General features: G+C 40.8%; 2 protein-coding genes across 4 annotated transcripts in view; both read left to right on the top strand.

Annotated features, from left to right (window-relative positions):
* Nucleotides 1-18,739, top strand: part of cfap61 (cilia and flagella associated protein 61) — a 37,593-nt gene extending 18,854 nt beyond the window's left edge. Inside the window, exons 17-26 of one of the 3 annotated variants that reach the window (XM_084377375.1) lie at nt 2,751-2,843; nt 3,279-3,447; nt 3,551-3,728; nt 7,512-7,807; nt 9,150-9,471; nt 11,439-11,521; nt 11,899-12,110; nt 15,500-15,587; nt 15,808-15,978; nt 17,894-18,739. In XM_084377375.1, coding sequence (XP_084233501.1) covers nt 2,751-2,843; nt 3,279-3,447; nt 3,551-3,728; nt 7,512-7,807; nt 9,150-9,471; nt 11,439-11,521; nt 11,899-12,110; nt 15,500-15,587; nt 15,808-15,957 — 1,591 coding nt within the window. In that variant the 3' untranslated portion in view covers nt 15,958-15,978; nt 17,894-18,739. Of the gene's footprint in view, nt 1-2,750; nt 2,844-3,278; nt 3,448-3,550; nt 3,729-7,511; nt 7,808-9,149; nt 9,472-11,438; nt 11,522-11,898; nt 12,111-15,499; nt 15,588-15,807; nt 16,137-17,893 lie in introns of those variants that run through there. The other 2 variants (XM_084377374.1, XM_084377376.1) reach the window with 2 other exon arrangements.
* A 67-nt stretch (nt 18,740-18,806) lies between these two features.
* insm1a (insulinoma-associated 1a) lies at nt 18,807-23,482 on the top strand. The gene has a single exon (XM_084377379.1). It carries the CDS (start codon nt 20,798-20,800, stop codon nt 22,145-22,147), a length of 1,350 nt encoding a protein of 449 aa, XP_084233505.1. The 5' UTR covers nt 18,807-20,797; the 3' UTR covers nt 22,148-23,482.
* The last annotated feature ends 3,467 nt before the right edge of the window (nt 23,483-26,949 follow it).

The following is a 26,949-nucleotide window of genomic DNA, read 5'->3' as shown; positions in this document are numbered from 1 at the left end:
CCTCTCTGTAAAGCTACGTTCATGAAGTAAAGTACATTTCCCCTCCAGCTCCAGTCAGCAGTCAACATTACAGAACATAAACATCCAACAATGGAGGCCACCTCTGTAAAGTGCAGAGTGAAGACCTAAATGCTGCTCACGGGAAACCTGGAATAGTCGATTGAGGATTTAATGATCTGACTCGCAAGGTGAACAAAATTACAGAAATGTCTCTCAACAAAGTCTGATGGATCCGCAGATATGGCAGGCAGAATCAGACAGGATATGTGCTGAGTAGTCCAAACACACTTGTAGTCCAAAATAACGAGGGTTACAATACCACGCAGAGGCAGGCAGACGAGCTTGTGAAGGCGGAAGCCAACAGGTGAAAATGGCAACACAGCGAGAGTCTACGATCTGTAGGAAATCTTAGAGAGACGGAATGATAAACTCACTCTGCAGTGTAGCTGGGGAGAGTTTACTCTGAGCAGCCACAGGAAAAACAGTATCCAAAGAAGCAGCGGAAACTCTCAACACCGGGGACAGAAAGCAGGTCAGTTTACCGGGGATCAGACGAGATGAGTTGGTCAGAGGCAGGCAGGGTTGGCAGCAGGAAATCAGTCCACAGAGAAGTGCTGGAGAGTGTTGCATGAATGTCAAAAACAATTTGGCAATGAGTGTCTGTGAGGCTGGAGTAGATATACTGGGTTGATTGGTGATGAGGAGCAGGTGAGGTGAACAGGTGAGTGATCCGTGGATCACCGCCGAGTGATCCCACTCCCAAAAGTTAAAAACTAATCTCTGAGCTCTCCTCCCATCGGTAAACGGCTCTGGATTCGGAGCAGAATCTGATGTGACTCTGCGTGTTTATTCCTCCAGAAGGTCTGGATCTGCACCGACTTATCATGACGTGGTCTTTCTCCTTCCATTCTCATTTCTAAAATTGTCCGCAATGGTTTAAATGTTGAGAAATGTCTATCATGTCACTTACAGTGTTTATCCCCATACTGTCCAGTCACACTGCTAGTGATATAACCTAACAGTCAGCCTATAATAACCAGTCAGTTTACCAGCGTTTCAGTGTCTGGTGCTGTAGATCTGTTGCCGGTGGGCGTTAATTTAGCAGGAAGCAGAGATAAGAACAGCGCAGGAGGCGATCAGAGGCGTCAGTGTGATAAGGCCGAACACTGTGAGGTACACAGTCTGCTATTCACTGGACGGAGGAGCTGGAGCTGCTGTTATCAGCTGTGTAATGTCCTGTAGGCCATCACAAAGGAGATGATTAGCATCACAAGGGATGTTGTATATTGTGGGCAGTAAACACACGACAGGAGGGAGAGCAGTTCAGGATTCTTCATGCACAGGAAGCACAAATGTAACACTGGGCTGCTCATGATTTTTAAATGTTTCTGTTAGCAGGGACTCTGTCAAAGAGATCAACTGTGTTTGAGTTCTACTGAAGCAGATTTTCTTTCAGTTGCACCTCACAGTCCTCCATCCACTGATGGAGTTCAAAAGAGTCGAATTAATGGTTCCAAGGTCAGGGATGAACTTACACACTCAAAAGATGTCATAATTCTGCTAAAGAAAAGTCTAAAAATGACTAGACATTTGTTATATATTTTGTTGAGTTGTGTAGTATTTATATTATCCAAAGGTGTTAAAGTTAATACTCAGAGAAATTCAGTATTTTACCTTGAGATAACAGTGCATTTGATTTGGTCGCCTGTCACTTTAACTTTCGGGTAAAAGCCAGATAAAATGTCAGAGAGTGAGGACGGAAGTCAGTGAACTTGACCAAACATAACAAGAATAAACCTTTTAAACATTACCTTGTCTGTGAACACATCACATCAAATAAATTCACCTTCACTCTACGCAGTCGAAGGGGCAAATAAAACATTTGCGTCCAATGGTGAAGCAAATTCGCATCTTGCCTTCACATGGAGTTCAACATTAATTTACCTTTTTACGGATGATGTTGCAGCCACAACCAATAGCAAAGACATGTGTGGTTGACTCCTGAACCTGACTAGAAACCAGTGAACTCAGTTCAGCACCAGCAGATGGTCGTTCGCCCGCATTCATGCATGTGTGACTGTGTCCTGAAGATAAGAAAAACTACGGCGGGATGTACATGAGGTTACCAGATTCCTTAAACGAACTCCTTGAAAGATTAAGATGTGATGTGTTCCATCCTAAAAGGTGCAACAAGGACACGTAGGGAGATGTTGATCAGAAGGTCTGTTCACACCCACACAGAACTGAGAAGAGCTCTAAGCAGCTGGGAGAAGTGAAATCACGTGGATGTGCAGGGCAAGTTCTGTCATTCACCTCACCCAGGATCTGCGTTGCTCTCTCCACCCAGACTACTCACACTGTTTAAGCTAATCCTTTCTCTGATCTATGAAGAGACAACCTTCCAGCGAACCAATCCTTGATCTTATAACTTCTCATTTAAAATGTTTATATGAGCACTTATAATATAAGCGGTGGCAGCGAAGGGCCGAGCAGACGCCCCTGTATCGTTCAGACCTTCCTGTTACATAAAGCAATGCTGAGAGTTTTATTTCATATTCTTTATTTTCCTCTTGACATGGCTGACATTACTCAGACTTTCTAAATGATGTTGCACTGGATGAAGAAGGGGCTGTAGTTGCTGCAGAAATTAAACTTGTCCTTCCACAGAGAACATTCCTCTCACACAGCATGTATTCAGTGGAACTGCAGAAAAGCACTCATGCTTTTCACCGTTGTTTGTTCTCTCTCAGCCCTCACCTGCGGTTCAACAACCTGACCCTCATCTCAACACACGGTTTCCCCAGCGACTGTAACCACGAGGACGTCGGGTTTCTGTCCACAAGGTGAGTGAGTGGAACAATGGAAAATCATATTCTGCCATAACTCAGATATGAGAATATTAAACCTGTGTGACTATTTCATGTGTTATTAGAATCAAGTTGTTAATCACACCTACATTAATTTACTTTAGACTTTAGCATCCATGTCCAGTTATTGTAAGTTAAGTGCACAAATATAATATGCAATATGATATAAATTTAGCCTGAATGGTTTCCAGATTGTGTTAAAACATTATGAGACAATTTCCATGTTTCTCCTGCATTCACTGAAAAATGTGATGATAAAAAACCAACACAAATTCATAGAATTGTTTGTATAATAGTACACAAGTCTGCAACCATGCTAGCACCTCAAAATGCTAGCTAAAAATTAGCTTGATGAAGAACATTTTTCAGCAGAACTATCTCAGTCTATTCAGTCTTCTTCACTTCCTGCAGTCATGCATACAGCAGCAGAGACTTGGCCCAGCTACCTCTGCGTTCCTACGTCAATGTGATGACTGGGAAGATGGTGGGCATCAACAGGAAGTCCAAATATGTCCGTGTGTCTAATGGTGAGAAGGTGCCCTACGATCACCTCATCCTCTGTACCGGCCTGCAGTACCAGGTGAGACCATGAGACCATCAGAGTTTTTAATTGTTCATAAAGCACTTTTGGTGAAAGTGTAGTCTGGAATGATCTGAATTATATGTGTCATGTGACGCTGTAGGTTCCCTGTCCTACTGGTGTGGATGTGAGCCAGCCCGTCACAAACAGCCAGCTGCCGGCTCAGTCCACCCACCGCAGATACACCAGGCCCGTCCCGTCCAACCTCTTCACCCTCAACGACCTCCACGACTGCATGGCTGCTCACCGCTGGCTGTGTGCCAACTTTGTGGAGCTGGAGGGTAAGTGATCACACACACACACACACACACACACACACACACACACACACACACACACACAGGGAGCCTGAAATTAATCTGTAGTAGTGTGTCATTACTCAGCCAGTCAGCGCTGAAGTGCCCTGGTATAATTAGCAGCTAATTAGCTGCAGAGAAATCTTTCATCTCTGTGAATCAGGTCGGCCTCTTCCATCCATTTTCCATTATCATATCACTTTCTGAGAGCCGGGCTGCTCAGAGCGGGAGAAAATACACAGTGCCATTAAGCAAAATTAATCTGCTCTCTGAAGGAATTGTGCAGTGATCTAGAATGAGGCTTTTATACATACTAATTAGTTGATCCCAGTCATAAAGGAAAACCATTAATAAATGCAAATTGACTCCCGCTGATACCTTGTTTATTACCATATTTTGAGTGCAGTCACTTCTGTTCTGTCTCAATACGGTCTTTAAAGGACTTTTTTTTTTTTTTGACAACAAATCCCATAAAAATATAAAATCTAACAATGTGTCATCTCTTGATCCTTTCCGACTGCCTGTCTGTGGCTCCAAGCCCACTGATTCCTACTGAATATGTAAATCTCTATGAATGAATCTTCAATGTCCTGTTTAGTTTCTTTTTTTTCTAAAATGGTTCAGTAATTTCCTAAAACCAGCTGCTCACAGTAGTTTTTATCATACAAACAGAAGGAAATAGCGCATTTGTCAGGGACTATATTCAGCGCTTGATTAATCCACATTTGGTGCCTCCAGTGAGTATTTGTGGTGTGTGTGGAATCAAGTGTGATCGTCCACCGTGGTGATATTCGTATGTGAAGAGTGAATATGTAAAAGTCAAAATACAACTACATATGTGAAAAAAGTAGTATAAAGCCTTTTGTGGCTCCAGAGGAAGCTGCATGTAATCCCATAATTATTAAGGTGATGTCACTCAGTGGCTAAATTGCATTGTGGGTAGGTGGAAGGTTTTGAAGAAACTGTATGGAATTAAAAAAAAGGTGACGTCTCTGGTTCTGCTGTATCCATTTTGATCATTTGTTTTTAAACTGTCCATAATTAGTCCAAAAGTGTTATAGGAGAGCCTACATTACCCACAAGGCAACTCAGTCAGTGAGTGACATCACTGGAGGCAATTTATCAACTTACATGCAGCTTACTCAGGAGCCACAAAAGCCTTTATGCTACTTTCTAATGCCAATACTCCCCAAGACCTGAAAACACACTTTAATGTGTAAAATTGGTGGAGATACCCTTTAATAGTTTTTGGACAACAATGGAGTTATATGGCAAAGAATAAGAAGATTAATCAGGCTGTGATACACACTTGTTAGTAGATACAGTTTAGATTTAGTTTTTTAGATTTAGTGCAATCTAAATATGCATCGACAAACAGTAAATTAAAAATAAAAAAAACATTTGATACAAAAAAGATGAGGAAGGAAGCTTCTTAGATCTGACAGCGATGTCAAGTACAAGCACAAGTAGGCAGTCAGTGTTCCCAGAAACAGGGATCAAATTCCAGAAATAGTCAAGGCTCACTCCTTCATTACAAGGCTTTTATTACAGCGGCTACTTGATTAGAAAGAAGACTAGTTCACATTGACCACATACCAGTGCATCTCAGGACTCTGAGGCTTTTTAACTTTTGTGCCTTAACAAAGCGATGAGCCTTCACTTTCTGGAGAATTCATTCTCCTTTTTTTGTAATCATAAAAACATGTTTCATTGGACTATTCTAGTAGTGGTCGAAGGAGGAAGCAGATGAAGTGAGCAGTGAAATATAGATCTGTAGATGAGAAGTTGTGTTCTGCTGGCCTTGATGTTCAGGAGCAGCAGCACTCCTCTCCTTCAGCACCATGGACAGAGACTCCCAACAGCAGCCACTGAGAGCTAACACCAATTCTGGTCTACTCTGTTACACCAACTCCTAAATAGACAATAATGTAATAATATTTCATTACAAATACAAATCCTGCATTGAAAATTCTTCATTTGAAGTACAGAAGAGTTTTCAGCTAAATAGCACCAGGAGTGATGACTGCTGCACACTCTGTATTTATTTCTTTTAGACTTCTCTCTCATCTTTTTGAAGATATATTGGGTTATTTGACTTTTTGAGGCCTTGAGGGGGAAATGTCTCAGTCAGGTGGAACTGCTAAAAACCCAGAAACATGACAAGGAGCACCACCTACACACTGCCAAAAGAGTTCAAGGCTACTCGCTCCGTCTTGGATTGAAGAAGTTTCTGCATCGAGTTGTGAGAAGTCGGAAAAGAACACGCAACCCCTGAGCCAAGATAACCCAGTTAGCACAAACATTTGTGATTATGTTTATATGATTTGTGAACATTGTTGTTAACCTTGGGAATAATGTAAGTACACCACTCAACAAAGTTCAGGACAAAGGTCGAGTCGTTTTCATGCAGAAATCTTATATATTCTATCTTTAACTAACAGTATACAGGGGAACGGAAGGAAATGAATACATATTTCTGCAACTTTTGCTTCATTGTAAACCTCTGCACAGGACACAACTTAATCACCAATAAATCACTACTGTTTGAGTCCCACTCCACAATGTTTATACATACTGGAGAGGGTTTTTTTTATCAGCCCATCTGAAAGAGCTGAAAAAATACCACCCACATTCTGAGCTAAATGAAAAACATCTCAATTTAATTATAATATCTTTGTTATGTGTTTCTACTGGTTAAATTATCTGTTTTATAACCGACATTATATGACCTCCAGCATGAGCAAAACATGTAGAAGTACTCGCGTATAAACTCATGCACATATGAAATCTCAGTTCATGTTGATTTTGTCTGACAGACGATCTGCATGATGACCCTGCAGCTCCAGGCATTGTGTTTTAACTGTAATATAATCAGTGAGAGATGAGGGGCACATACTCTCAGACAAAAGACAGGATGTTTTCCTAACCAAGTGGTTTTTGTGCCTAAGTCTAGCCAGAACATGCAGTAATGTACATTGTACAAGTTTTCTATTCTAACCACAAGAGCACTGTAAATAAGGAACAACAATCCAAAATCCAATAAAATCCAAAGTGTTATCACTGTAGTGAGTGGATTTCTATTATATCTCTCAGTGCATAAGAAAGTCCTGATGTATCACTCAGATTTCCACTGTTGATGATCATCTATCAGATTTTGAATAGAGCTCAAGAGACTTATTGGGGAAGGGTTCAATGAGTTGGGGTCGGGCTGCCTCTAACAATGGTTTTCATTGTTGATTAACCAGTTGATTTCTCGATTATTTGATTAGTTATTTGGTCTATAAAATGTCAGAAAAATGTTGGTCAAAGCCCAAGATGATGTCCTCAAATGTCTTGTTTGGTCCACAGGCCAAAGATATTCAGTTTACTGTCATGGAGGAGGAAAGAAAGCAGAAATTATTCACATTTAAGAAGCTGGAATCAGAGATTTTTGACTTTTTTTTTTCTTAAAGAATTACTCAAACAAGTCAATCGATTATCAAAATAGTTGCAGATTCATTTAATAGTTGACAGCTAATCCAGTTGTTGGAGTTCTAATTTGAGGAAGATATCTACAGCTTCGGTCCAGAATAGTTCTGGAAGGGTGAACAGTAGTAGATTGATTACTATAAAATTACATTCATGACCCACAGGTTTAATTCTTTTCTTCAACGGAACAATGAGTTTGACTGCATAATTATTTGCTCGACATTAGTGTCTTTGCCTGAACTCACTTAGTTTGGAAATATGATGAAATCACTCTTCTGAATGTTCCTTGTGTCTCTCCAGATAATGCCGTTGTCTACGGAAACAGCATCGATGTCTTCACCACCGTGGAGACTTTGCTCAGCCTCGGTGTCCTGGGACATCGTATCCACCTGGTCCTCACACCTCCTGAGCCCGGCGTCTCCTGCTTTAGCGACCCTGATGTCGAGAAGGCTGTGGTGACAGCCATGTCGAAGGCCGAGGTCCAGGTCCACCGTAACTGCCTGCTGGCCCGGATGAACGACGGAGACGAGCACCCCGATCCTCTCACATCCGTGTCATTCAGCACCGACGCAGAGCCTCTTCATCTGCAGTGTGGAGTGAGTCAAAGTTTCTTTTAAAATCCACTGGATGATTTCACTGCTTACCCGGTCAGTTATTAGTTTTAACAAAAGGAAATATTCTAAAAACAATGGTGGGTGAGTGGCCAGCGGGTCTGGTGGGGCTGAAAAGCTCACAAACGACCGGCTGAATTCAGCAGCTTGAGGCTGTTGGGTGGATGTTAATTTCTCTCCTGGAAGCAGACTGTTGGTCAAACACAAAATGATTTTGGTGTGTTTCCCATTTTCATTGTTTCAGACAGTTAGACAGGATCCTACAGGTTTTTTTTTTTTTGTTTTCAATTTTAATTTAAAATAGAAGCTCCATATAATCTGCATGTATCAAACCATGCAGGTTCCAAAACATTCAAGATGTTGGCTGAGCAAATATTTTTTGAAGGGGAGAAATATGTCCAAGGATTCACACAATGTGTTCTGCTGAGAATTTCTGTGTTTGGGGTGCAGGGTGTTAAATCCAAATTAGCAGCAAGGCTGAGTGGTGGCGCTGTGTCCAGATTTCTTAATGCATCCATGGCTGGAATATTTCTTGGCCAGGAATAGTCATCGTCACGGTAAGGCTCGCAGGCAACCAGCAGAAACTCCAGGAAGCCTGACAAGCAATTGTTGAGCACATAACTTATTACACATAACAAAACCAAGAGCCCAACCAAAATATCTCTGAGCCACTATTATTGGCTGTTATTGGCCTATCACAGATGTCTTTTTATTGGTGTGTATGTTCTCTAATATGCCCTGATTTGAAGAATTGTTTGAGTGCACTGATGTCAGTATGGACAATAAAGTTTATTGTCGGATTAGATAAACAAGGATTTAAAGGAGATATATTACGCTCATTTTCAGGTTTATCATTTTATCTCGGGTTACTACTAGAATACGTTTACATGCTTCACTGCTGAAAAACACATCAGTTTTCTCATACTGTCCAGTGCCCCCGTGTATGAAACGCTCAGTTTTAGCTCCTGTCTCTTGAAGGCGCCCCTCCAGAAGACTGATTGGTCAGCTCACACACGCCTGAGCTGCTCAACATGTCTCTGGTCTGCTCTGTTGTGTTTCCAGCTTCCATTTAGCTTCACTTCTACTGTGAAAATAGACATAATTTATGCAATTGTGTAAAACGGTGATGAAGTGTGATGTCAAGAAGACACCGAATTGATAAATATTCAACAGACAGAAAATGAGTACATTAATAAGTGCTATCAAACTATTGCTTTAACATAAACACACCCTTTGATGTAAAGAAAAACGGCGATGTTAAGAATTTGATCATGAAATCACGAGAAAACAGAAAACATTATGATTTTTTTGTATTCCCTCCTTTCAGGTGTTCATTAACCTCTCCAATAAAGGAGTCGACTACGACGCCTTTAAGAGCATCAACAGTTCCTTCCTTGTCTTCGACAGCAGACTCGTCATAAACGCATCTTTCCACACCAGCGATGAAGCCATTTGTGGTGCCGGACCGCTCACCAAATACTCCCGCTGCTACTACACAGACGAGTGGCCGCAGGCCAACTTCAACTCAAAGGAAGTGGGTCAGGAGCTGGCGGCCATGTTGCTGCCCCTCTTCGACCCGACGCAGGAGCCTGCGGACGAGCCTCGAACAGATCATCTCGTACCACTGTACAAACAGGCCAAGATTCAAGGTCTGACTCTTTATCATCAATAGAAATTCATCAAAAAGTTTGAGCAGATATCTCCAGTTCATCCCTGTGTCAATGTGCATTAGACCGAAGTGTGATGTGATGATTCATCCAGAGAATGAATGAGAAAAAAATGGGACCTCTCGAGCCCTGGACCCAAACACACTCATCCCGCTTCATTATTTCATTTTAAATATTTAGTATTCTTGTCATAAAGACAGAATTCCTCCACGTTCAGCAGCAGATGTCAGCGGAGGTTTCCATGTTCCCAGTGTCTGTCAGTTTGCCTCGACACTCTCCTCTTCCCGTCCCTCCATGTTTTCGTCTGCTTTTATCTGAGAGAATTTGCGCTGCCAATATTTTCTCATTATGTTTTTGTGGAACATTTTCCAATCTTTCACCCACCCACCCACAGCCAATGTTATTGTGGCGAACACTCAAACCATAGCAGAGCGCAACAATGGCGCATTGTGCTGCTGCGCATTCACGCAGTAACCAAGGCCACTCCACAGGTTACATAAACACAACAGCCACTCTGCTTCGCCCATCTCACAGAGATGAAACACACGTGAACTTTTCAGTGTTCAGGGAGAGCACAGATGCCACATCACCGCCGGCAATCTGAGTTCATTGCTTCACATCTCTTCTCCTCTGTGGGTGGATGCTAACAGTGAAATGCACATTATGATCTGTTGTTGTCACAGTTCTCGTTTCAGCAATGAAACAAGAAAAATATTTGAATATTTTCCTCCGATAAAAGCTCCTTTCTCTCAACATCAACACCATGATATTTTTACAAACATCAGGAAGTTTAGTTTTTTATCATTTAAAATGATGTACTCAGATGTTTTAGACTTTCATAAGATTTATTGTCTACATCTGACCTTTCCTCATCAAGTCACAGCCGTTTGTTTGAATATTATCCTGGACATTTTTCAATGAGAAACAGGTGTAATCGTTTAATGTATTTACTATAGTTGTGTCCAAAAAAGTTCAGAGAGTAAATAGAAAGGTTATTGAGGACCCTGAACCAAAAATACATTTTTTTTATAGACACATATCATCCATTGAACATGAACAACTAAAGTAGCTCGGCTACAAACGTTCCCCGTTAGCCCAGAGACACAAACTACCTGGGTTTCCTTGACAAATCAATGCTGCAGGGCGTGATGGTGTAACCCATTCATTGTGGAGTCCCTGAGCGCCCAACAAGACACACTAAAGACGATACCACTAAAAAGCAGAGAAACTCCGCTTTACATGAGTTTACCATTTTAGAATCATAGCTATTTTTAGCCCCACCGGCTGTCTGGGTCTTTGATGGTTAAAAATATTGTTCATCAAGTCTAAGTATAGATAGTATAAGAAGTGGCATCTTCAAATTCTTGTTTTGTCCAACAAACACTTCCAATCCTAAGATCTTCCACTTATTTATAATGATACAAAACTGAGAAAATCAACTTTACAGTTTATCAGCTGATCAGTTAATTGACCAGTTGTTTTTCAGTTGTCTAACACAAAACAGCCAAATGGCCGCTGCTTTCACTGTATTTGAATTTTACCATTATTAAGGGACAGTTCACCCCACAATCAAAAACACTTGCTTTTTCCTCTTACCTGTATTGCTATTTACCCATCTGGATTGTTTAAGTGTGATTTGCCAAGTTTTGGAGATATCGGCTTTAGAGGTGTCTGCCTTCTCTCCAATGTAATGGAACTAGATGGCACTTGGCTTGTGGTGCTCAAAGAGCTAAAAACACAAGTTTGAAAAACTCAACAACAGTGTCTCCTTCCAGAAATCATGACCCCGTTACTCAAGATAATGCACAGACCTTGTGGTGAGCGGTTCCTTGTAGGAACTATTTTCGTATTTCTTATTCATTTACTGATGGATTTTTGTATTCTGTTAAAACATGAATGATATGAACCACATCACACCTTCACCTTCATCATGTGTTTCCTCTCCTCAGGTGGGAAGCTGCCCGGAGGTTTCAACTACCTGCATGTTTTTAAACCGTCTGCGACCAACCTGACAGGTCCTCCTGTCAAACATGTAAGGTTTAACCTCAGATGTGTCAGTGGTAGTTCTTCTCTGGGTTACACATCCTGTGCCTGAGTGTGGATTAATTAAAATAGTCCCCAACAAATGTACTATTTCCTCAAGTTTTGGTTGAGTTTGAAAAAAAACTTGGAACACATTTTTAAAGATTTATGTTTTCAGTGAGAACCAGTGGGCTTTGGGCTCAGAGCAACAGACACGGTCGGGAAGTCCGTATATAGACTGATGTATTGATGGTTTTTATCTTTTCATGAGATTTGAGGACAAAAAACGAAAGAGAACATTTCTGCCTTTTCCTTTAATCCATCTGTGATCAGGTGTACAAGTCAAAACAAGTTCTCTCACTAACTGGTGTGTTCATCCATGCACAGTTACAGGACAGAAGCATCGTCACTGGACGAGTGGAGACAGGAAACTACTTCTGTTTACACCTCGACTGTTACGAGCTGGTGGAGACACTCACCTGTTTGTCCCTGAAGCCCCTCCCCGTCTACAATTACCTGAGTCTGTACGGGAAACACCAGCAGCTGCTGGGCCAGCTGCTAACACGCTTCAACCAGGGCCTTATCCACGACCTGTACAGGTGGGAGACAGAAGGACAGTTAGTGTTAGTTTTCAAATGTTTGAGAGGCATTTTGAGGGAAGAATACGTACATTTATATTTTAGTATTTGTAGCCAGCCAGGGTTTTAAATTCAGTCAACAATATCCAACTAGTAAAACTTAAAAAGATAATTCTGGCTTATTAAAGAAAGATATTTCAGACTGACCTGTGGTTGGAGACCAGTCTTAGATTTCTTAAGTACAAATAGTGTTACTGTACTTTCATAGATTTTTCAGGTATCTGTATTTTGCTGAGTATTTATGAGACAACGTTTGACTTTTCCTCTCTACATTTGAACACAAATATCAGAACTTTTTGCTCCTCACATTTTCAAAACAGGCTCATTACTTTAGTTTGATGCATTTGAGGGGAATTATGGATTAGCCGCTAGAAATGTCCTTCAGAGGGATACTTTTTTACATTTCAGAGCCTGTACTTTATTACTTTTACTGGAGTAAACAAGTCAAATCAGTACTTCTACTTTTACCAGAGTCTTTTTTTACACATGTATCTGTACTTCTACTGGAGGAAAGAATGTGTGGACAAACAGGATATTTTTGACAACACCTCAGGACATTTTCAAGCTGTGTTTGTGCCGACAGAACCAGGAATTCTAAGCCAAAACATGATGTCTCCCTGACCTTAATCAAGAGGTTTTTCTGCCGAATCCTAACCAGACCATAAGCACGGTGTTGTCACAACATTACATTTAAAACTGAACAGAAAAGAAATGTAAAGTTGTAAAATGTCCATGGTGTGCAGAAATGTACATTGCCAACATTTTTTTCATAGTTTTACCTTTCACCTTTGTTTACAACCTGTTACAGGTAGAATGATGAAACAAGCTGTAAATTAGCTGTATTGAACCAGAATTATCATTATTATAATTTTTTGTCAATATCATCTTTTATCAGCAGCAAACATCAAAGAGGAAAACAGACAACTTGTAGTACAGTAGAGCAGCAGAAATGCATATGATGTCTGAACAGCTTCACCAAAGGATTGTTTAATGTGCCACTGTTCAGTCTGTAGTCGTATAATTTGATTTAAACACTTCCTGTCATTGTACCAGAATACAGTTCATGTTGCTATTTTCAGTTGTGGATTTTGGTACTAAATATAACAGATGGCATGCGCTGTTAAAAATAGCTGTTTTCATAACCGAGTTCCGTATCAAAACAAGCCGCTCTGACTGTTTGTGAGACCGACAGAGGAATTTTTTTCAGAAAGCTGCAGTTCGTCAGATTTCCCATCATTCATCTGCTGACTGATGACCTCACACGTCAGAATAACACATAAGTGGTGTGAACAGGCGAGAGAGATTTAGGCCTTCAGTGTCTTTTGTCCTCGTGCTGTCTGTGTGTTTGCTGCTGTGACTTTGCAGAGTGTGTGTGTATGCGTGTGTGTGTGTGTGTGTTTGTCAAACAGCGGGTGACCTGCTTCTGAGGTTTCAACACAAATGACCCTCAGATATGGACGTCTATTGTCCCCCGCCTCCTAATCTGTTTATGCAGCCCCCCAATCTGTCTTTGTGGCCCGTTCAGGACGAGACAAAGCCGGAGCCTCCCCGCCGCAGAGGCTCATTCCTCGTCACGCCGCTCACTCAGCTGACTCGTAAAGTCATTGTGGAGGCTGACGGAGCATCGGGAGCCGTTAAAATAATTGATTGACCGTGTGGCGGCTGGAGGTTATTCAGTCAACACACTTAGTGTAGCTGCTGGGGTGTGTGTGTGTTTTGATCCTTCAAGGGTTCGCTGAGCCTAAAGGGTCAGTTCACCCACATTGCGAAGAAAGACAGTCACACACTTATATCTTGTGTCTAGCTATGCAGACAGCCAGCCGTGGAAGAAGTGCTCAGATCTTTTACTCAAGTAAAAGTGCCAACACCACAATGTAAAAATACTCTACAAGGAAAAGTAATGCACTTTAAATCCTCCTTAAGATCAGCAGATGTAAATGTACTAAAAGACAAGTGGGCCTCGACTGACGTTTACTATTTCATAGATTGTTTGAATTTCTTTACATACAGTTATCTAGATCAGTCCAGTGGTTCCCAACCTAGGGGTCAGATCCATCCAAAGGGTCGCCAGATAAATCTGAGGGGTCATGACGTGATAAATGGGAGAGAAAAGAATACAGAAGAAAGTGTTTTTAACAATCTGTTTTGTTGTTGTTGTTGTTGTTGTTTTTCTCTCTTATCTTTACTTTTTGTGTGTAATATTGGATAGATTTTCCTCTTTGGGCCTTAAACAGTTATTTAAGAGGTTTAGAGGGGAATGTTGTTCTGTAAGGTGGTAATGGGCTAAAAAATTTGTATATTACCTTTAACAATGCAAATTAAGCAAAATCCTAATCCTAATCTGAAAGTAACTAGTATTTAGAGCTGTAAAGCAAATGTATTGGTGTAAAAAGCTCAATATTTGGATATATAATATAATATTTGAATATATGGAGTAGAAGTAGAAAGTAGCACAAAAAGAAAGTTCCTCAAAACTGTACTTAAAGTGGCAACAGACAACTTTACCCCTAGTGTTTCCAAGTGGTATTGTGGGCGTCGCTGTTGCAAAGACAACTGGATCGTTTCTGTTTTCCTCAAAGTCGCAAATAACAACAACTCAGGACAAAACACAAGTTTATGCAATCATTTAGTCTATAATACAAATGGATCGCCACTTACCTTCCTTTTTTTCTGGGTGGCTGCCTGCCCACTGGCGGACAAATTTCTATAGTGATGGTGAGGTTTATAGGGAGCCAATGTAAACGCTGATGGTTTTATTACATTGTGCAATTAACATTTACTTCATAATGATATGTTGAAGCAGAAAACATGTCTAATGCCAGTTTAGGTTCTTACCGACAATGTTTTGGAGTCTCGTTTGTGACACCTGATGAATGTTAGGTCAGTATTCACTCTCTTTTAGCTCTGTTTTTGGTCTCCACCAACTCCTGAGGGAAATATCTGGATCTGTAGCTGCTAAATGCTCCATTTTGTTCACTACACGCATTTTGTTCATTACATAATAGTTGTTTTAACCTTTTCAGGCCTCAACAAACCATTCAAATAAAACAATCTGAGAGGCAAACTTCATTCTTTTACTTCACAGTTCACAGCTGTGATGTGGAGTAGAGACACTGTCTTAAATTAAGTGTTTATCAGCTAAACAGGTCGTTGTGTAGAGTGTGTTTTTGTTTTGTTTTTTAAGATGGAAACTCAACAGGGTAAAAACTAAATTGCTGTCACCAGTCATTTTCTGTGAAGTAGCTTGTTACACGGATGTGATGTCCTGAACTTCTGAATACATAAAGGTTGTTAACAGCAGGGATTGTTGGGATTCAAACAGTGGGTATAATTGTGTGTATCTCCTGCAGTTTCTTCAGACAAAGCTGGTGTTTGGCCGTTTGTCACGACAGATTCTCAGACTTTGAGCAGGAGCTTCAGCAGATCACCTCGACGACAGTTAGTGCCTTTATTTTTTATCTTAAAATTCAAGTTTGATCTGAGTCTGACCTGTCTTTCTTTCTTTCTTTCTTTCTTTCTTTCTTTCTTTCTATAAAAAAATGCAACGGTAAATGGCTGAATAAAAATAGAAAACTATATATTGCAAGTAACATATTTAAAGTGCCACGACTGACCTGACAGTCTCAGAAGGTAGAAACATCTCTGTGTGTGTCTGCAGGACGACGAGTCGAGGCAGCAGCTGATGGGCGCTGACAACTCAAACTTCCTCACTCCGGAGAGTCGAGCGACTCTGAGGAGCAGCACTGTGAAATATCTGACCTACAACCGTAACCTGCTGCCCATGTTCGCATACCCGGGACAGCTGTGACACCATCAGTGACATCACCAGGTTAACGAGGTCTTTTAAGCCTGTTGAATGTCTTTAAACTACAGAATAAACTGTTAAACTGAAAACATGCACTTTATTTTTAAAGTTATGCTGACGTTCACGGTTTCTGTCTAAATGACGTGTGTCTGACAGACATGTTGAATACATTTCATTCCTTATGAAACATTTGCAGAGCCACTTTTTTTGAATGTTTTCAATCTTGCATTGTTGACGTCCATGTTGACTTGTGAACGGTCTTCTTCTCTCTTGCCTTTGTTGGCACATTGCTTCTTTTCTTTGCATATAAGCAACAACTCTGGATCATCTGAATGTCAAGAAACCAGTGGCTTTTCATCAGCATGCTTGTGACTGTGTCATAAAAACAAAAAACACGCTTAAAAACATTGCTCAGTTGCACAACTAGTGGTCAAATAATTTGCAGGGCTCCTCTAAAGAGAAAGACAAGCAATTTTAAAAAAACATCAGAGCGCATCAGTGCACATGCGCACATTGAATGAAACAATACATTGTGCAGCCCTCAAATATCGTATTGCTAAAAATACTAATACTGCCTGTCATGCAAGTAGTATCTCTAATGCTTCTTAGCCCTGTAGTGATTCTAGTTTCATACTTCTACTGCAACCACTAGCAACACTAGTACTTCTACTATTTATACCATCTAAATACAACTGATTTTGCTTATTCTACTACGTTTACTAACAGCAACAAACAAATACTGCTCGTTAAAGGAATATTCAACATATATGGAAACATGTTTATTTGCTCTCTAGTCAACACTTAGATGAGCAACCCAACCGGCAGTATAAATGTTGTCAGCGTTTGTTTCTGCAAACCACAGATATGTTGCAACTTTACATTTCTTTCAGTTAGTTTCACGTCTGGTTAGATTTATGCAAAAAAAACAAAAAACATACATTAATTACAGTTAGGAAAGTTTTGTTTTGGCTTACAATACCTAAGCCACCACAAACACAGCTGGAAAATGTTCCGATGTCTCTTTGAAAATATCTATTTTTTTCCCGCTTACAAACGTTGAAACCTCGTCTCGAACAGTCTCTGGTTTAGCAGCTGTCTTAATGTAAATTTTCTCATATAAATCCAATTAATTTACTTTTTTACATCTCACCTAGCTGTGATTCCACTATACTATGACATGAAAGTCAGCTCATGTACATGTAATGTGAACACCAATTTGACAAGTGTTATATTTTATTCTGGCAAGTTCTCTGAGATGAGAACATTGTGTTTTTAGAAACTGTTCAGTGTTATATAAGTGCAGGGTTAAAACAGTTTACTTTTTCAGTGCAGACATGAGGCTGATAACCATCTTTTTGTCAAACTCAAGTGAAAGCACACAAGCAAACTTTCCAAGAATGTTGAGTTATTTCTTGATAAAAAGAAAGTCATATGTAGAAAAGTCCCTTAATTTGATCCTATGAGTATCAAATTTAAGGGACTTTTCACTAACTGTAAAGATGTAAATATGAGCAACATTAGTCCAGTAAACATTACAAATCAATGTCAGTTCTTCCCATTAGAAATGTGTAATCTTATATCCCTGCAAGCTGGAAACCCTTTATGTTACAGTAACTTCAAATTAAGGCACTTTTTAATGAATAAAGTCACTGAAAGGTTCTTTGAAATTTGACGTCATTTTGATTTGTTCCAAAATTTGATTAAATTAAGAGACTTTTCGAGGATTTCAGCACTTTCATCTCATGTAAACATCAAATTAATTGACACTCTATGTCTCTTATCTGATGTTTATCGAAGTGTAGAAACTCCTGACTCACTCTAACGTGAGCATGACGTACAGTAAACAGTTTAACACAAGTAAAATTAGGACTGTTGAGGTTTCTGTCTATCTCCTCCACAATGTGCCAACTGTAACTGTGAGTATGAACTCTGCCCTCAGTGACTCTGCAGCAGCGTGACCAATCACACGGCCCGTATAGCGGCTGGAGATGAAAGCCTTTGGGAGGAGGAGGAGGTGGAGGAGGAGGAGGGTGTCACTCTACAGCTGTATGATAATGAGGCTGAGCTGAAGCCTGTCGGGAAAATAACCGCACACACCACAACATATGTCCACACCTACAAACAAACCGCAAGCCCCAAACACTGCTGGTATATCAAGTCAGATATTAAAGGATTTATATACGATCAGCAAGCATTAAAATGTTATGATATAATGATGCAAGTCACCAGATTATCCCAATACAATATACAGAGATATAAGATACAAGTGTCCCTCCTGGAGTCAGAAAAGTTTGATTGTCTTGATGAAATTTGATATTTCTATGATACTTACCAAGGGTGTACAGGGTTCTTATGGTACTCAGTTATATATATATATATATATATATTAACTTTAATGGTAACTTTACTTCACTTACTGATGTTGTTATCTTTGACAACTGTGCTATAATGTCCTTATATTCTGCTGGTGAGTCAAAAAGACCATTATAGTGTTTTTTATGATAATTATAAATGTTTTTGAATTTTATATTTGGTTACCGGATGGTTAAATATTAAGAGTTCTTGCATTTGGAAAACAACTATAGAATATGAAACATAGTGCTGTATATTATTAAATGTATTTCATATTAAACAAACAAAATGTAAACCAAAACTCATCAACTTCAAGAAAGAAAACTCTTTTTACTTTTAAGTCATTTTGGTCTGTTTTTAGTCTTAAAAGTCAAAATAAAAGCCAGCTGGGTGACAGAGTTCTGACCTGTCTCCAAACAGGCCAGTCAACTTGTTTCAGGGATTTTGTGTCATGATTTTTTATCATATATTTAGGATTATATATATTATTGTATTGTTGGAATCAGTTATCAAAAACTACATGAAATGTAAAGAAAACCTCATCCAGTTCAAGAAAAAACCCTCAAACTTTTTTAATACTTTTGGCCTGTTTTGAGTCCAAAAAGTTTTGCTTTCTATAAACAAGTCAAAAAATGCCAGCGTGGTGAGATCATTTCAGTCTGTTTCGATTAAACTTAAACTTCTTCAGGAATATTCTGTATATGTGTGTTTGTATCTTGAAAAACAAGACAGAATGGTTCAGGCTGCTGCTGTAAATCAAGAAAAAATTACACTTATTTCAAATGATTTTTTTGGATTATAAGGGCTCGATAAAGGACAAAATGTACAAACTGATTTTACTTCAGAAACAAAAAGGAAAAACACCATTATATTTAAAAAGTTAAGAAAAAATTTAATTGTAGGCAGTTTTAACGAGGAAATGACTTGAATTGATATTTGAATAGTAACTGTTTGGGAACACCAACAGTCTAAAATGTGACCTAATCACTCATCAGCCTGATTCTGAGATATAAACTAAAACCTGCTGCTCTCCAAACATCTTTACCATCCACACAATAATGTCAGAGATGTGTGTGTCATCCCGTCATCCCTCACGGTGCAGGACAGACTCATATCCGGCTGACCGGGTCAGATCTGACCTGCAGGAATTGGGTTTGCTGTGTTTTTAACTCGCTGATAATCTCGGTTTGCCCCATTTGGAGACACAGAAAAAAGCGCACTGATTACGCACAGCACGCGCCGACAGTATCTGGGGGCCAGATTGCTTTTTTGGGGGCCCCCACTTCTTCTTCTCCTTTTTTTTTTTCAACTGTGCAATTTCCTTTTCAATCACGACGGGTCTACAGCTTGCACAAGCGCAGCCATTGTGATGCAAAGCAGGAAACCCTCCTCTCGCTATTAATTATGTATGCGTAAAATGACGGATTCATATGTCCGGAGTTAACTGTCACGCCAGCGCACATGCTGCAGGGCCACTGGGGTTTGAAATGTTTGTTTGTTTGTTTTGCTGTTTGGTTATTTGTCTGGTTTGGATTGTTTGTTTGGAAGCTGAATTTAACTCAATCGTTCGGTGCGTAAAATTGCGTTTTAAATTTGTGTTTAGGATCTTTAGTTGTCCTGGAAAGTCTTTGAATCTCTTAGATAAAAAATAAAAATAAAAATATGAACCCAAGGTCCTGAAAACAGTTCGGTCAAGTATTAGAACTCAGGCTCGGGGCTGTTTTAGCGCTCTCTGTCTGTCTCTCACTTTTATTTAATTTCTAAAATTGGTCGTAAATTTTCCTCTAAGTTCTGCTCCGCTTCCCCTCTCTGGATTTTAAATTTCCAGCTTGTACTTGTAGATTTTCCATTTTCCCTTGTTGTTATTTTGTCCACTCACTTCTTCTTGACACTGTTTTGTGGACGGATGTCTCCTTTTTGGACAAATCAGAGCCCCCACCACCCAAAAGAGACACATAAAGCCGAGGCACGTGTAGATTTCTATACAAACTCATCAGACCGTAAAAGCAGGAGGCTCCTGGCGTGTGCCCGGGTCGAGACGAGGAGGAGGAGGCGGAGGAGAGAGAGTGTGTGTGTGTGGAGTGTGTGTGTGTGTGCGTGTAGGGAGGGGGAGTGAAATACAATAAAACCCTCAGGTACATCTGCTTTGCAATCTGCAAATCCTCCCTCCATCTCCCCCCTCCTCCCCTCCATCAGCCTCTCCATCCTCCCACACCCACTCTCCAAATCCACGGGGGACCTCGGCTCCTTCTGATTGGTCGGGGATGAGGCAACAAGGGGGGACGGGAACAATGTCATCATGTCGCCTTAAAAAGAGTGCAGCTATGTTGTGGTGAAAGCACCTCGGGAGGAGAACAGAGGATCAGTAGCAGGAGGAAACAACAACAAAAAGACGCATCAGATGTTTCTGTCAGCGAGCGGCTGAAAGTGGATTTCTTCTTCTTTCTTCAGCAGCGTCCAAAGTGCCTTCAGCTCTCCGTCCAGCGCGAACATGCCGAGAGGATTTTTGGTGAAAAGGAACAAGAAAACCAACCCGGTGTCCTACCGGGTCCGCTCCGACGAGGAGGAAGCGGAACAAGCAGCGGCTGATGCGCCGCCGCTGCCGCCGTGCTCCTCTGCGCCTCTCGCCTCCATCCCCGTGCGCGCACAGACGCCGACGCCCACCTGCGGGGCGGCGGCCACGGCCCCGGAGCATGAAGCCAAACCGGTGCAATTTGGAAACCCGGAGGCGGTGTACCAGGCGCTCTACAGCCCCACCCGCCCTGTCAGCCAGGACCACGACCGCTCCTACTTCGAGAGACGCTTCAACCTCGGCTCCCCGGTGTCCGCGGAGTCCTTCCCCACACCAGCAGCGCTCACCGCTTTGGACCATCTATTCGCCCCGGTGGACCTGAAAATCGGCTCCAGCAAAAGCAACCGCACCGACACCAGCGCCACATCCACCGCGACGCTCCCCACCGCCGCCGGGACCAAACGACCCTCCAGCGACACGGAGCGCAAGAGCAAGCCGCCATCCAAGAAAACCAAAGCTATCCGGAAACTGCACTTTGAGGATGATGTCACCACATCTCCGGTCCTCGGGCTCAAGATTAAGGAGGCGCCGGTGGACCAGAAGCCTCCCAGACCGCAGTCGTCCGGAGGGGACAACAACCCGCTGGGCGAGTTCGTGTGCCAGCTGTGCCGGGAGGCGTACGCGGACCCGTTCGCTCTGGCGCAGCACAAGTGCTCCAGGATAGTCCGGGTCGAGTACAGGTGTCCCGAGTGTGACAAGGTGTTCAGCTGCCCGGCTAACCTCGCCTCTCACCGGCGGTGGCACAAACCGAAGCCTCAGAGCGCAGCTGCCGGGGCGCAAAACTTGGAGAGCGACAAGGCGGCCGCGTCCGGGAAGACTGCTGCGGATGAAGCGAAGGACTCTAGTGACAGGGACACACCCAGCCCCGGGCCGTCCGAGTCCGGCTCAGAGGAGGGGCTGTACGATTGTAATCACTGTGGGAAAAAGTTTAAGCGCCAAGCGTACCTGCGGAAGCACCTGGCGTCCCAGCACGGCTCCCCAAAACCGGCGGAGGACGAGGACGCGCCGGCGTGCGAGCAGAGCGCGGCGCCGCTGAACCTGAGCTCCTCCAGCTGCCACCTGTGTCCAGTCTGCGGTGAGAACTTTTCCAACAGAGGCAGCCAGGAGCGGCACATCCGCCTGCTGCACTCCTCACAGGTGTACCCGTGCAAGTACTGCCCCGCCGTCTTTTACAGCTCCCCGGGACTCACCAGACACATCAACAAATGCCACCCGTCCGAGAACCGGCAGGTGATCCTGCTGCAGATGCCCCTGCGCCCCGCCTGCTGATCCGGGACTTCAGGCTGCTTTCACACTGATCACACAGTCCAGCCTTGTTTCTGGGAGGAATTTAGGGACTGCAAGAATATCCAACTTATTTAGATTTTTAAAAAAGTTTGGCCTCTTAAAATCTTAAATCAAGTGAAAAATATACGGCACTTTGGTGAAAAGCTGTAACTTTTGGTTGATAGGAGTGATTTAGTTTTGCTCTTGTTTCAGTTATTTGGTAAAAAAAAAACACCAAATATTGAAATTTTCACCCTGAACTGCTGAAATGTGTCTTAATTTTAACTGTTAATTTATGATAAATGCACAAATCAGTAAAGAATAAAGAGGAATCGTCGCTGGCTTCACCTTTTCTAGACAAATTTGGAAGTAAAAGGTCATTTAAGGATATTTTTGCAGTGTAACATAATCTGACTCACATGCACCAGTTTGTAGAGGTCAGAGGTCAGCCGCTCACCTGCAGCTGGCAGAGATTCAGTGCCTTGCTCAAGGACACTTCAGCAGGTTCTGGGTGTGTGTTTGAACCCCCGGCCTATAGCCTACTCCCCCTCCTCCTCCTCCTCCCCCCCTTCTTAAAGGATCTCTGACGTCATACTCCAAACACTTAAAGCGTTAGACTGTTAATTTATTTTTCTAGCATCTCTGCACAAGTGCTATTAGCTTCTAGACCTAAGAGAGGGGACGACCTGTAGCCAATAAAAAGCAGAAATCACAGGCCTATAAAGAACCTTATCTCAACACTCTGATTAGCTTTAACATAGCTTGTGGATCCGTGGATCAGTAGCTGTCGCCTGAAAACAAAAAGAGTAAAAACTAGTGTAGCCGGTACTGCCTTTGGATTAGAAACTCCTGCTGTAAAACTGCCTTAAACTGAACTGATCTGATTGTTTTTTGATCACTTATTTATCACTGGCTGGGTTAAATATGATTATTATTTTTTACAAAGCCTTCTGTATTACCACTATACAGTATATCTGACTCTTTTTTTTCTATTTATTTATGTATTTATTAAATTATTTGTGTAAATTATTGCTCTGTGTGCTCTCTGATGTGATCTGTTGCTGTGTTTTTTCATGATGTAGCCAAATTTATTTTCTTTAACTTATATCAGAAGTGAGGACGGTGTGTTCAAGTGACATTATAGCAATCGATGAGTTTCATCAGCCTCTCGCTCTTGAATAAAAACTGAATAATGCAATCATGATTTTATTTCTTTGTTGTATTTTATTTTATTTTTTGTTCAGGTTTCTTTGTAACCGTTAGCTCTTATACTGCTTTGGATGTTTCTGCAGTATTTTGCTAAATGTCCAAAAATAATAAAAACCAAACTGAGAAACAGTTTCTGTTCTGTCTCGTGTCTTCTGGAGGTTTTTAACATGAAAATATATTTCCAGATGTGGTTTATCAGCTGGATTTAAACCCCAAATCAACTTTAATGCCGTTTAAAACAATACATATTTCATCTTTATACGTAAATTATACCTTCATTAATGTTTTTATCAGCTAAAAACAGCCAAAATTTGGAGACAATTATCTAAAAATATCAGAATGAGCCATAAAATACCAACATGTGCAGTACATGTTGCAAGTGGTGGAATGTAACCAGGCTTGGGGAGTAATTGAATACATGTAATGGGATTACAAAATTAGGATACAAAAAAGGGTTACTTTTCCAGTAAAATTATAGAAGTAAAGATGTAATCAGATTACAGATACATTGAGCAAAAAGGGGATAACTAGCAGGATTATAATTTAGAAATAAAGAAAGACATACTAGTCCGTCACCATGCACAGTCTTTCAAAGAGTCTTTCTTTTCTCTTGACTTTATTTGCATATGTTTGGTTTTGAGGTAATCCAAATGTTACGGAAAGTAATCAAGTAACATTACTTTAATATTGTGATACTTTACATTTTTAACAGGGAATTAGTAACTGTATCGGAATACATTGTTAAAGTAACCCTCCCAACCCTAAATGTAACTAAGTAGATTTACTCAAGTGCTGCACTTCAGTACAAATTCAATTGAATTGAAGGTATTTAAGACAGTATTCTCCATTTTATACCTCTTTTTATTTCTACTTCACTACAGCTAAGAGGCAAATATTGTACTTTAAACACTCAAAAGAATAATTGGCCTAAAACAGTTACTTTAAATACTTTCATTACATTTAATTGAATAACTTAAAGGTGCAATATGTAGGATTTTCCCACCTGGTGAATTCAATCATTAAAAGATGAGTAGGGGTCAGCAGATCACCAGAGTGACAACTGCTAACTATAGCTGGCATTAGCTAGTTAGCTCATTTAGCTGTGCAGCTAGTGGTCAAGACTGGGAGTGTTCGTGTTTACACTGCTGGCACAGAGCTAGCTGGTTAGCATGCTAACTTCAGTAGATATCTGTGCAGCACAATATATAGACATCATAAGATCAAAACTGTTATTTCTTCAAATTTCTTCTGTTAATAATTTTAGTTAATTTTTAATGTTTTCAACTAGAACTCTAAGATTTTGCACCTTTAAAGTCAACGTTTTAAGTAAATTATTTTTTTGAGTGTACACTACTATATTGTTCTGATAGTTATACTTAAAAAAATACATATAAAACATTTGATGAGCTTATAATATTTAATCAAACTGCCCAGAAGTATGTAGAAATAGTTAGATTAGATTATAATAATAATTTTGGCTAAACATTTTGGCTAATAATGCTCATGTACATTTTCGATGCAGGACTTTAACATGTAGTGAAGTATTTCCACAGTGTGGTCTGAATACCTCCTCCATGACTGTGTGTTGCATGAGAGCTCAGTGTTATTAAAGCACCAGATTCCCAGAAGCATCACTGAGGACGCGTCCTTGGTTTCCTGAACAGCGTGACGACCCTGAACGCAGCCCCATGTGAAGGTATTTGTAGGGATGACGTCAGCAGAGTTTTTCTATTTTTTCTGATGAATCAGTCGAAGAACACCACATGACACTCTTCTCCCAAACTAAGTAAGACAAGAACAATTTCACATTTTACAAAATTACAAATATAATGTCTTCATTTTTTTTGCTGTCTGCAACAAATGTGTTTTTTGTAAAAGATGAAGAAGACACAATAAAACCTGAAAAAAATAGAACATTATGCTACAATGAAAAGAAGAAACCAGATAATACAACTAACTGTTGACATTATCGCTCTATTTTTTCATATCCATTTATCGATATTCTCCAAATCTCGACCATCAATGATTTCTGTGTTAAGAACATGTACTGTACAACGTGATGGAAGTATTTACATCTATTACTGAAGTAAAAACAGCAACATCACACCTTTACAATTTGATACTTGAAATATAGGGAATGTTCATAACTGACTTGAAATATTTTAATTCAATTAAGCCTTGTTGAACCGGTTCCATTTTTATCATCTTCTATTTATGTGTGTGTGTAACAGGATGGAAATGCAGAGAGAACAGTTACTGCACACTGTAACAGAGAGCTTTGTGTACCATGTGTTTAGCAGAGGTCAGAGGTCAGGTCACAGGTCAGCTGCAGGTCAACATATACAAAACATTTCCGCATCTGAAAGACATTCCTGCAGCTTCTCTGATTCTCTTTCTTCTCTTTCAGCCTCTCTGAAACACTGACACATGACTGCCATCATGTTCTTCTGTGGAGAAGAAGTCAACTTTACTGTATCTCTTCAATTTTTCTTTTACCAGTAACCTGTAAAAAATCTGATCCGACTCAAAGAAATTCAGTAATTTTCCAGAATGTATTTGAAGAGTTACTGACAGAACAAATGGTGACAAAAACAAACACATTTTCACTACATCTGGACGGAAACCTTTTGTCTGACCTCAGCATTAACCCCTCCATCACACTCTGGCACTTTCTCCCTGTCTCTAGCTTTTACCACTCACACACTTTCACAGCAAATACACACACTTTCAGTACACACACACCCAGAGGCAGGCCATCAGTCTGTGTCTCCCTCCTTGTGTGGCTCTGACAGGTGTAAGCCAGCTGGGGAGCAGACTGCAGATAAGAGCTACAGATAACACACACACACACACACACACACACACACACACACACACACACAGTCTCTATAATGGACCAGAGCAGCATTTCCACAGAAATAAAGAGAGTCTGAAGCAGCAGCTGTCGGAGCTGCAGGACTCAAACTGTACATCTGAACGTGTTACAGAGCTAACCTGCAGCATTAAAGTGTTCTTTTAATTCAAGAATACAAGAATACAGGTTTCTTTTGTCTTTACTACCATTTACAATCCACAGAGGGTGATTCCTAATAACTTTGGTGATCTTCTGACTTTTCCTCTTGCTCCTTAACAAGGTTTACATTTCTGGTTTTCAGTGAAATGTCTCAACAACTATTGGGCGAGTCATTGTGAAATATGATCAACACATTCATGCCCCCCTCAGGAGCAACTTCAGCAACTCCGATGATTCCTTAACTTTTCATGTTGCTCCATCGTCAGCTCAATTTTTGTATTTTTCCATTATTTCGATGAAATGCCTGCAAAACTGATGGCAAAACCGTGTTTTGTGCATTAGCAAATTAATTAGCAAATGTTAGCATTCTAACACGCTAAACTAAGATGGAAAACTTAGTAAACGATATAGTCAAATCTCACAGAGCCGCTGATATGGCTGTGGACTCTCATTCTGACTCCGTCCTGAGAGTTTTTCCAGACTAGGTCCATCCATCCATCCATCCATCCATCCATCCAAACAACTGTCCACACTATACCAACCGTATAATGGTACTATCCATTAATAACTATATATTTATCCA

Source organism: Pagrus pagrus (assembly GCF_965226575.1).
Source record: "Pagrus pagrus genome assembly, chromosome: 16".
NCBI lineage: Eukaryota > Metazoa > Chordata > Actinopteri > Spariformes > Sparidae > Pagrus > Pagrus pagrus.
This window is presented reverse-complemented; position numbering and strand designations above follow the sequence as displayed.